General features: G+C 45.1%; 1 protein-coding gene across 2 annotated transcripts in view; it reads left to right on the top strand.

Annotated features, from left to right (window-relative positions):
- The first annotated feature begins 622 nt into the window (after window positions 1-622).
- SLC37A2 (solute carrier family 37 member 2) overlaps window positions 623-11,450 on the top strand; it is a 33,413-nt gene continuing 22,585 nt past the window's right edge. Inside the window, exons 1-2 of one of the 2 annotated variants that reach the window (XM_078594101.1) lie at window positions 623-912; window positions 10,392-10,473. In XM_078594101.1, the coding sequence (XP_078450227.1) occupies window positions 857-912; window positions 10,392-10,473 (138 nt within the window). In that variant the 5' untranslated portion in view covers window positions 623-856. Of the gene's footprint in view, window positions 913-7,813; window positions 8,479-10,391; window positions 10,474-11,450 lie in introns of those variants that run through there. The other variant, XM_078594102.1, reaches the window with a different exon arrangement.

Genomic DNA, 11,450 nt, shown 5'->3' with positions numbered 1-11,450 from the left:
CCGCTGGCACTCGTGACGAGCTCCCCACGAGTGGCGGTCCTTCCGCCAGCAGTGACGTGACAAGGCGCCACAGTGGCTGGGAGATGTTAACTACTTTGCCTGGTATACATGAGGTCGTGGGTTCGATCCCGACTGACGCCTGCTGTATATTTGGAGGTTGCATGTCTTTTTTTTGTGGTGGCGTGGATTTTTCTCCGGGTCCTCCAGTGTTTCCCCTCTACATTTTGAAACATGCGTTTAGAGCAGTGGTTCTTAATCTGGGGTGCGAGATGCCCTTTCTGAGAACCAAAGGGGGGGTTGCAAGCTGCAGTAAAGATTACGAACCACTGGTTTAAAGTACTGTACTGCATTTGGCTGCTAAAATAATTCCACACGATAAGCCACTTCGTTGAGCTATCATTAGTGATGGGCAGTTCGCTTCTGAAAAAAGAGCCACATAGCCCAGTGTTAGAATAACAAAAAATTATAGTTTTCTTATTAAAGCAACTGCACGGGCTGCGCCTTCATCTTCGTGGGAGGGGTGGTTATTGCACGTGTACCCCCCCCCACGCACGTCGCCCTCGTGCGTGATGACGTCATGACGTTGACGTCACCCCCCCCCCCGCCCCCCCCCCTCGTGAGAGCGCTTCCGCCTTCGCGTCCCCCGCGTCCCCAGCGCGCAGCTGCCGAGATTCTTGGGCAGGAGGAGGACGGCGCCGGGTAACAGCGAGAGGAGCAGGCAGTGGGACAAGGTAACGGGGTAACGTGGTAACGGGTTGGGGGAGGAGGAGGGGGAAGGTGAGAGAGACGGAGTAGCCGGGGTTTGAAGAAGAAGAAGAAGCCGCCGCCGCGCCGGGCAGAAGAAAGGCAAGCGAGCATGGGGAGCGTGCCGCCCGGGATCCGTCTCCTCAGGAGGTTCACGTCTGACCAGTGGTGAGTGATGGCTTCAACACAGCACAGTGTTGCCATAATTATAGTTAACTTCACTTCTTCATTGCCTTCATCGTCAACATCATCATTCCTATCAATATCACATTCATCAACATGATCATTACCATAGTCAACATCGGCTTGTTCGTCATTACCTTCGTCATCATCATCATCGTCATCATCATCTCCTTCATCAACATCACCTTCATCATCATCTCCTTCATCAACATCACCACCATCATCATTAACTTCATCAATACCTTCATGATCAACATAATTACCTTCAACATCAGTCCAGTACATTACAACTCATCACCATTACGCGCCATCATCACCTTCATTGACAACATCAACACAACATCATCAACACCAACATAATCATCATCACCACCACCACTATCAACATAACGGATACGTCAACGCCAACATTACATCCTTTGACAACATCACCACCACAACAACATCAGCAGCATCATCTCCATTACATAATGTCGTTATCAGCGTCTCTATGAGTTTGTTGGTAAACTTTGACCCAACATCGCCACGAGAACTCAACACGACGTCTCGATTCACGACGCACGGCGCCCACCCGCCTTTGTCTTCCTGGCGCTAATGTTTACGCACTTAGACATGTAAGGTTTGAGTCGTAGGGAGCACTCGGACAATGCTGGGGGTAAGAACATCGGTCATATGTAGTACTTTTTAACACGTAGGCTTTCGCGAAAAATATCATACATCATAGAGGTGTTTTGGGGTTAGATCGCATACATTTATGAATGTTGTGTCGTTAAAACCCGCCACCACCCGACACGGCCAACTAGTAAGGGTTGTCACGTCAACAGAACGTGGCCAATTCGTCACTAGTACAGCACTAACCCGTGTGTTGGAGAGCCAAGCCACAACATTTACAAAGATTGTAATAGCCACAACATTTACAAAGATTGTAAAAGCCACAACATTTACAAAGATTGTAAATGTTGTGGCTTGGCTCTCCATCACACCGGCGTGCTGTACTAGTACACTACACTGTACACTACACTATACACTACACTACTATACACTACACTATACACTACACACTAGTGCTGTACTAGTGACGAATTGGCCAGGTTCTGTTTACGTGACAACCCTTACTAGTTGGCCGTGTCGGGTGGTGGCGGGTTTTAACGACGCAACATTTATATATTCACGCGATCCAACTAAAAAAAACCTCTTAGGAAATCCTATGTTATACATTAATTCATAACTCTTACAAGCATCCACTTGTAAGAACATTTTCAAGGCTAGGGTCATAAAATGTGAAAGAACTGTGTTCTTTGTCATGCACCATATAGTTTTTTTAATAAAAAAAATCGCATGTCATATATTTGGATTTTGCAGCCATAAAGCATTGTACATATAACGACAAGTCTCTTTTTAGAGTAATTTGTAGATGTGTGACACTGCTAACGCTCAGTTTGAATTCCACTCCCAGATAGCCGTCAGGTTTCATGTTGCTGCGTTGGTGAACTTATACATAAAACAACAGATTATAAAAAAAAATCGCACTTACTATTACTGTTGCTGAAAAGTAAATACTATCTTGACATTTTGGCCGAGTGACCTTTAGGAGTTTTTGAGTATTAAGTGTACACGTGTGCACATACGCACAATAACAGTTGTCATGGGTCACTCAGTGGCAGTGGCGTCACGGAGTTTCTCCCAGGCTATGGATACTCTGGACGTGGGAAAGGCTCAAGTTCATGTTTAATTGTTAAAGCAGGTGAAGAGTCGAGAGACCAGAACGGTCTCATTTGCAACAGTGACCTGGGTAACGATGATGACGAACGCAAAACAAAGTAAAGCAATTATACAAATAGAATTTGCTTGTGAAATTAAAACTATTGCACAAACATAACTTAATTTAGCAACAGGTCGCCTCAGGCGGATTCTTGTTTGAAGGATCATAGCATAGTGCAATAAATTTACCTGCAGCTGTGATTGATGATGGCAGGAGCTCGTGGGACAGACCCCGATGTGATGGATAACAGTGTCATGGTGATTGGCAAATGCAATCACCGGCACCTTTCACTGTTCCGAGTTGACACAAAGACAAAGATCACCCTTGTAGACAGACTTCTTGGGCAAAGTGCTTTCAGTGAGCACGATGAAAGGTGATACTGCACACGATGGGGTGGGTGAGACCAGCAACCTCTGCAGCAGGTATTAATTAAAAACTCTTTTATAGAACTATTTATTTTAACCAGGTCAAGCCCACTAAGCGATTTAGCTCCTTTTCAGAAGTGACCTGGCTACAAATGATAGCTCACCGAAGTGGCTTATGTCATGTGGAAATTTATAGCAGCCAAATACTCTACGCACACGTTGATTCTAAATGTGGAAGGGAAAACCCGGAGAAAAATCCACACAACCACGGGGAGAGAGACATACAAATTGCATATATACAGGCGTCAGGGTTGGAATCGAACCCACAATCTCCTATATACCAGGTGAGGTAGTTTACCACGGCACCCCGTTTAAGGCTGAGTCAACCTTTGGGGCGGCCCAGGGCTGGGTGAGATGATCGCCACTGATGTTTAACTGTGAGCAGGAATCGAACTCTGGTGGCCAGGGTATATAGCGTTGTACACTAACCACTACACCACCACTTCCCCCTTTGTGCTAGCACACGGTAACATGCAGACACAACAGGTATGCAGTGTACCCTCAGAATTACTTCCTCTTCAGAAGCCATGAATGACTGCCGTAATTTGCACATGATAGGAATCTTTACGCAATACAGTTGTTGCCATGGCAGGTTTGATAGTGAGGCCAGTGAGTGGCATGTGAACATTCATAAAGCATTGCCAAGGTGTCATAGGTTGTGCCCCTGTTTACGCTGACACGCACATCTTTAAGTTGAGCAATGGTTAGTGAGCACGTAACCTCACACGCTGTTCGGTGCGAGTTCAAACACCGGTTGGAGGTCAACTCAATGTATCATCCGTCCAGCATTGTATAATTATTCTGCTTCTTTAACCAGGAGAAGCTGAGCCTATAGACTCTTTCTCAGGAGGGTGCTGACATGTTTTTCGCAGCAGGCTGGGTGATGTTGCTTATGTGGAATCCCAATTGAGTACTTTGCAGGAAAAACAAAATCAGCATTGGCCAATACCGGTTAGGGGTATTCCTTTGGAGAGACTGGCCCTGACGTGGAAATGGCATCACCAGGTCAGCAGAGATGAGCATTGTCACGTGCTTCATCGGGCAGGGAGACATTTTCGCTTCTTTAGGTGAAATGTTGTTTTTAGTCGTGGATGATTTTTGTCATGGAGGTTATTTACGGTGCAATGGCGATTTTTGGGTATTGTTTGGCATTTATCTGGAAAGAAAAAAACTGCTAGAATAAAAAAAAACTGCTTTTCCAGCAAAATTTACTTCGGAGTCTTTCACGAGAGATCTTGTGTAGATATGAGAACGGGAAAAGTTTACAAAATAATTATATAACTAGATGGAATGCATTAAGATTCATTATCACTTTCACACTGGAGATCTGGGAGGGTATACTTCCAATCGGATAGTTAATTTTTACGATTAAGATATAACATTAAATGTAAAGACTAATAATGGTGTTTCTTTAGAGTCAGTTTCATTCATTAATGAGGACAACACTGTTAACGTATTAATTGGATATTAATCCAACTGTAAATAGTATTTTCGATATAAAAGTGAGAAGACCCCATGACGAAAAACATAATTTTATCAAAAAATGTGATGGAAGCATCAAGTTAGTTCCTGGTTAACTCATCAATATTTCACTCAACCAACCATTCACTCAACTATCCATTTCCACGATTATTTAGCCAATAATTTCTCTCAAACAACCACAGTCTTCGTAATGTTAACGCACATTCACCCGCATCGCATTTACCCATCTGAAAAGAATTTTTTTTTTCAAAATGACCTTAAACGTTGAGGGCGGCGAGTCTTACATTCCAGTGCGTGTTTTTGCCCCGAGAATAAAATTAATTGTTGCTGCGGTTTCCGAATCTGCGGGAACTGTGTGCAAAACATGTGACCAGTGTCACACGCTGGTGGGTTGATCTGCACAAACATGTTTAGGGAAACAGAATCTGCCTTCCTTGCAAAGACGCCTCTTGCCAGACGGGATGGGGACACGGCGATTGTTCCCGGCGTGGCGAGTCTTAAAAGCTCTCTTGCCCCGGCGATCGCTGCTCGTGTGTGAGCCCAGTGCCGCCTTCAAGGCAAGGGTTGGTGGATCACGCAGGCTTGTTTCCACTTGGAAAGAGCCGCCGAGCTGCAAGGTGCCCAGGGCATGGGAGTCGGGCCGGGCGAGTTCATGAACCAAACTCGACCGACATTTGCATCTTGAGTCAAGAGTTTATTACACCAGGTTTATTAGAGTGCCGTTTGATTGCGTTGGGGTTTTCTATGGGTGCTATGGTTTCACCCCCACATGCAAAACACTTCTGAAAAACGAATTTGCCCAAACATGCCAATGCAGGATTGTTATGATGCTTTCCTGGATAAATGAAATAAGTTACACATCACAGATTGTCGGGAGATTGATCTCTGCCATAGACAGCCAGACAACCATTATTAACTGAAGTGCAGTGAGAGTCTTCTTGGTTCTTTTGGTAAAGTCACGTAGAATGGAAATAATAAAATAAGTAAATAAAACATTATAAATAATTCTCACGACGTTTCGGCCACAACGCAAGCAGCCGTCCTCAGGTGAAGACCAGGTCTGTCGGGGAGACAGCGTCTTTTTTCATTCAGACGCTGTCTCCCCGACAGACCTGGTCTTCACCTGAGGACGGCTGCTTGCGTTGTGGCCGAAACGTCGTGAGAATTATTTTATAATGTTTTATTTTATTATTTCCATTCTACGTGACTTTACCGAAAGAATCAAGAAGATGAATCCCTGCAGTCACGAAAGCTTTAAATCGAAATGCAGTGAGAGTGTCAAACAAAGTGCCTTATAATGCGTATTTTTTTTTATCAACGCCCTAGTTTTTAAGTAAATTGATTAGAAAAAGGCTTTGCCTGCCAATATAACGAGACCTTCTAGGATTCTTCGGAAAGAGATAATAATCATTCTCATTGAGACATCATGTGATTCAAATAATGGTTGTTGACTTGACTTTGTATGGGTGATATGGACAGATAAGGGAGAGTTGCGTGTGATGATCGACAGCGTGTGATAATGGGGCTGTGTGTGGTGATGGGGCATGTGAGTGTCGTAATTTGCCGAGTTGAGTGGCAGATGTGAGCATTATTTATTTTGTCAAGAATGCCACTGGTTCCTAACATATATACGTACACGCTTACACCCATGAAGATGATTTTTCAGTTTACGTATGGAAACCTGCTTTGAAGGCGATAATGAAGGTGGTGAAGATAGGGAGTGTCGTGTTGATGGAGGTGAGAATGTGCGTGTCATGGAAATGTGGGAGGGTGATAGTGGGGTATGAGGTTAATGGGTGGATGGGTACGTTTAGCCCCCCCCCCGCTCCTCAGATGACCCCCCCTCCCACTCCAGTTAGCACGTTTGGCTACGTACGTTGTGAATGAAGTTCAATGGACATGGTAATGCGGGGTGGAGATTCAAGCATGAGTGTGATGTTGATGGGGCTTGCGATTGTGATGTGGGCACGATTACCAGGGTGTGATGGTGATGGCTGTGAGGGTTATCGGGGATGTGATAGTGGGATGAGGGATGTTCGGGTAATGGTGACAGGCAGGGAGCGTGTGCTTGATTTTGGATGCGAATGTGACGTGGAATGCGTGGGTGTGATGGGAGATGGGGAGGGTGATGGGGGGGATTTTGGAACTCGTGATCTGACGGGGTCGAGTCACAGAGAATGAATGAATGCAGTGGAGTAGACCCCGAGGACAGGGTCTCACAAATACGTCAGCACTGACATTAGCAAAGACTAAACTCACCCCACCTCCTTTAGCCTGAGGAACTGCAGTTGCAAGTGCTGTTCGTGAACACCCATTTAGGCCAACGTGGCTTGCGAGGGGGGTAGAGTAGTCAAAGCACTATCGGTCTAATTTGTTTCCCTAATTCTGATCTTATCATAAAACACAAACGGATGCGCAATCACATCAAAGTATGAATGCACACACACAAAACTATAATGCACGTACACGTAGAATCAATGTACTCGCCGTTTAGTACACACTCTCCTGACTATCCATTTGATTACTCGACTGATCGGATCGCACAGAAATCACTGTGAAATAAGGTACCGCCAGTTTAAAAGAGACCCGAATAATTGACCACAAAAAGTGTTCAATTATAACATTAATCGGAAGACATGGATTGCACCTGACCTCGTCATGAAGCTATTGGCTAGCGCTTTGCACCACGTGTAAGACAACACGACGTTTCGTACCGCCTCCTGTAATTCTCGCAGACCGCGTCGTACTTACCCGTATTAATGCAATTTTTTTTCGAAATGAGCAAAGAGTCAGGGGCTGCGTCTTACTTTCCACTGCATCGTAATCTGCAGAATATGATGTCCTTGTGCACACGTAGTCACGCTTGTATCTTGTGTAGAGTGACATTTGCTGCTATCATGAGAATGTGTTTTTTTTTGTTAGAGATTAGGGTTACATTAATAATGAATTGGTGGATTGATTAAACAAACCGCTTAGCCTTTTATATTTTAGTAAATGTACATGAACAAATAGTTAAATCTACAGTGCGCGCGCATTTAAGATCACCGTTTCGTTTGAATAATACTTTTGTGTTCTAATGCAGTGGCACGTTTGCCCCCTTTTTAGGAAGAATGTGCCACAGTGGGGTGGTCTTTTCAGTGAGGATTGTGGCGTAGAGGTGGCAGTCTTACAGACGGTTATCCCCCATCCTCCGCCAATCTGGAAAATTCTAGATAGAAGACTCACTTCTTTAGAACTGCTTTTTGTGTTGAGTTTCTTGTCCTCCCCCCGCGCACCTCCGATTAGCAAGGCTGGCTACGTACGGTGGGAAAGAACTTCAACATTTACTACTATAATGAGCAAATAATGTCGCCTGTGTGTCCCGCGCGTGACGTCACTCCACGTCGGCCAGCCCACTAATTAATACTCATGAACAGGTGACATCCTCCACATGGACCCCCCCCCTCATTAATAATTATGAGCAGGTGACGTCACTCTACATCGAACAGCCCTCCACATTAATAATCATGAAGAGGTGACGTTTTCCAAATGGACACACACCCTCCATTAATATTAATTAGGGGGTGACGTCACTCCACATGGGGGGGTGAGGCGCCTCCTCCCCCCTCCTCAGCGTCAACTTACAACCCTCACTACACACGATCACCATAACGCTATTGAGACATCGAAGTAAAAAGGACGTCACGATGAACAAGGGATCATAACCTTAAAATTAACTAAGTCTGTGTCACCGCGCCCTTACAATTTGCACACGAATTGATGCAATGAATATCACGTCGCGGTCTGCTTTTCGCTTGGAAGTTTCAGATTTACTGAAATACACCCGTCCTTGGACGGGCAAAAGGCTCCCAGCATTTCCTGGTTACGTCTGTATCACATGAGGTATTCCAGCAACAAACTAAATTTGTATAAACAAACATCCATAACATTTACAGTAAGGGGGGGAAATAGCTCAAATTACTCTAATGGAAATGCCCATTTTAATTTGTGCAAGTTGAGTAACTTCCTGTGCCTCCGAATAATTACAGCTAATACAACACCTTTCATCAATGATAATGGGGGGCGGGGCGGGCTGGGTTTGGTAAGAATTAGCTTCCTACTTTAATTAGCTTCCTGGCTGTTGTTATCCATCAGTGGATGGAATTCACCATGGGCAGCTTTGTTCTTTTCCTCATTGGCTTTCTCACAAAGGTGTTTATTAAAATAGCACATGTATTAAAAAAAAACCTTCAAAGAGCGTGCACATTTTCACAAATGCATTTAAATCCCTCGGGTTGTTCTCCTGAAACAACTCGTGATCGCATAAGCAGCGCTTAAATAATAAAATAAACAGCACAAAAGAGTGAATTTGAAACCCAGCAATGAAAAATGTTTCCCAGGTAACATTGGCTTACATCCATGGACGAGATGAGCCAAATTCACGGCCCATATATAGGTTTTCAGGTGGGTAGGGTTGCCTAACCCTCCTGATTTGGCTGGGAGGTCTCTTCCAGAATTGGCATCGATCTCCCGGCGACTACTTAAAGCAATCCAGGAGATTTTTAATCATAGGATATTTTGATAAAACAAATTACTGTAAAACAAATTCCCGGAATAGTTTCAGTCAACGCTAAAGCCGAGTGGCTAACAACTTCCTACGTTCCATGATAAGGTCCGTGATATCGTGGACCACCGGAAGCCTTGAGGGCTTTGCGTGCGACATTTTTGTTGCCTTGCATCGTCCGTAATGCACACACAATAAGAAATGTGTCGTTCCGGGAAGCTTGGCGGTGACCTCTCGGCTGTCACGTCAGTGAGAGAGTGAGTCTCGTGTATGTTCACTTTTGACCTGCAAGGGAGGTGTGATTAATTATCTTGTCATTTTTCGATTTAAATTTCGATTTAAAGCTTTCGTGACTGCAGAGATTGATCTTCTTGGTTCTTTTGGTAAAGTCACGTAGAAGGGAAATAATAAAATAATAAAAATAAAACATAATAAAATACAATTCTCACGACGTTTCGGCCACAACGCAAGCAGCCATCCTCAGGTGAAGAACAGGTCTGTCGGAAAGACAGCGTCTGAATGAACACCACCAAGCTTGGCAGCGTGTATTTAAGCTGGGTTAGAGGAGGAAGGGCGCCTTGACAAAGGAATTTGCATATCATTCCCCCGGTAGCCTCACTCGATTATGCTCAAATACTTTTTTTTTCATTTACCACATGCAATGCCTTGCCTTGTCGATGGCATGGCCGGTCATGAGGGGTGCTCCGTGCTTTGTCAGCGCACGGAGCTGGTAACTGATGAGAGCTGGGGTTTGAATCCAGGCAACCACCCTTTGGTTAAACCGGGTCCGCGGGTGTCGCGAGTTAACGGCCTCAGCCTGGTCGCCAATGACTGCACGAATACAACTTCACCTTACTTTTGGGTTTTCTCTGAATGTAGCACATGCCTGCCGTGAGAATGAAAATACTTGGTGTGAGTGACGCGGGATGGACACGATAAAAAAGGTGGAATGTAAAAGGTGGTGTTCAGACACGAGTGTGAATAAGAAGGCCTAATCAAGTGACTTCAGGAATAGTTGTGCCATGTCATCTTTTGGGGACATTTCCTGACGCAAGGGGGTGTAATGCTCACTGTGAGAATTCCGACTGTGATTTTCCGCATTTCATGACATGACCCCAGGAGCAAAAGTCTTTCAAAAAAATTCCTAAAAGTCATATCTTTATTTTAAAATGAATGCCTCATCCTTTTGTCAGATGATCACAAGTGTGTGTCTGTGCGCTTTGTGCGGTTTGTCATGTGATGTGTGGCACAGGCATCGGGGTTTCATCTTGGTCCTCACCTTCCTTCTTTACGCGGCGTTTCACATGTCCCGAAAACCCATCAGCATTGTAAAGGTAAGGGACACTAATTACTGTGCAAGCACGCTGCATACACACAAAGACAAAGATCCCCCGTATAGCCTTAACAGACTGTAGGAGCAAGTGCTGTTAGCGAGCACCTATGAAGGCCGGCACGGCACATGAGGGGGTGGATGGCCAGCACTACGCCCGGTCGCCTTTGTCTTCCTAGTGGCAATGTTTACACACCGCACCAGGTACTCATTTGAGGCTGAATCAACGTAGGTGAGGCCCGGAACTGGTTCAGATAATCGTCACTGGTGTTGGCCGTGAGCGGGAATCAAACTCGGACCGCCGGATTCATAGCGCAGCGTGCTAACCGCTACACTACGGCGCATACACACAACATGCCGCGCACATGCGCACACAACTCCCACCACTCTCACACGCTCTCCCGCCATCCCCAGCACTCGAGCAGCATTTAAACAGAACTCACGCTTCACATTCACCACAGTACTCAATTATGCTGATGATGATGACGATTCCACTGTTTACCCAGGAAAGCCTTTTGAGTTTCACGACTCTTTTTAAGGAGGATCTTGTCAGGTTTTCTCCGTAGGGGGCGATGTTGCCGCCTGCAATCCAAATGAAGTAACGTTTAACTAATGTTTCAGCATGAGCACGGTTGGCTACGTTCGGTACGAAATAAGTTTAACGCACATGCATTTGGACGTTTGGCCAATGCCAGTGAGATACTATGAGTTAATTTACTATGGGAGGAAATCGGAGAACCCGGAGAATACCCATGCAGAACAGTGGAGGAACATACAAACTCCAACCACAATGGGATCCGAGACAAGAATCGAACCCACACCCTTCACAAATTTTTCCACTGCTCCACCCTGTCGTCCAAATACTCGTAGCACTCATGCAGTACCAATTAGAACGGCAGCTCTCACATAATTACCGTGATTGTATTGGCGGAACAGAAAGGTTTTGATGTGTTGGTAGTGGTGATGTTAATTGTGATGTTG

This window comes from Lampetra planeri, chromosome 5 (assembly GCF_965212315.1).
Source record: "Lampetra planeri chromosome 5, kcLamPlan1.2.h2, whole genome shotgun sequence".
Classification (NCBI taxonomy): domain Eukaryota; kingdom Metazoa; phylum Chordata; class Hyperoartia; order Petromyzontiformes; family Petromyzontidae; genus Lampetra; species Lampetra planeri.
Note: the sequence above shows the minus strand (reverse complement) of the source record. Positions and strands in the feature narration are given on the sequence as shown.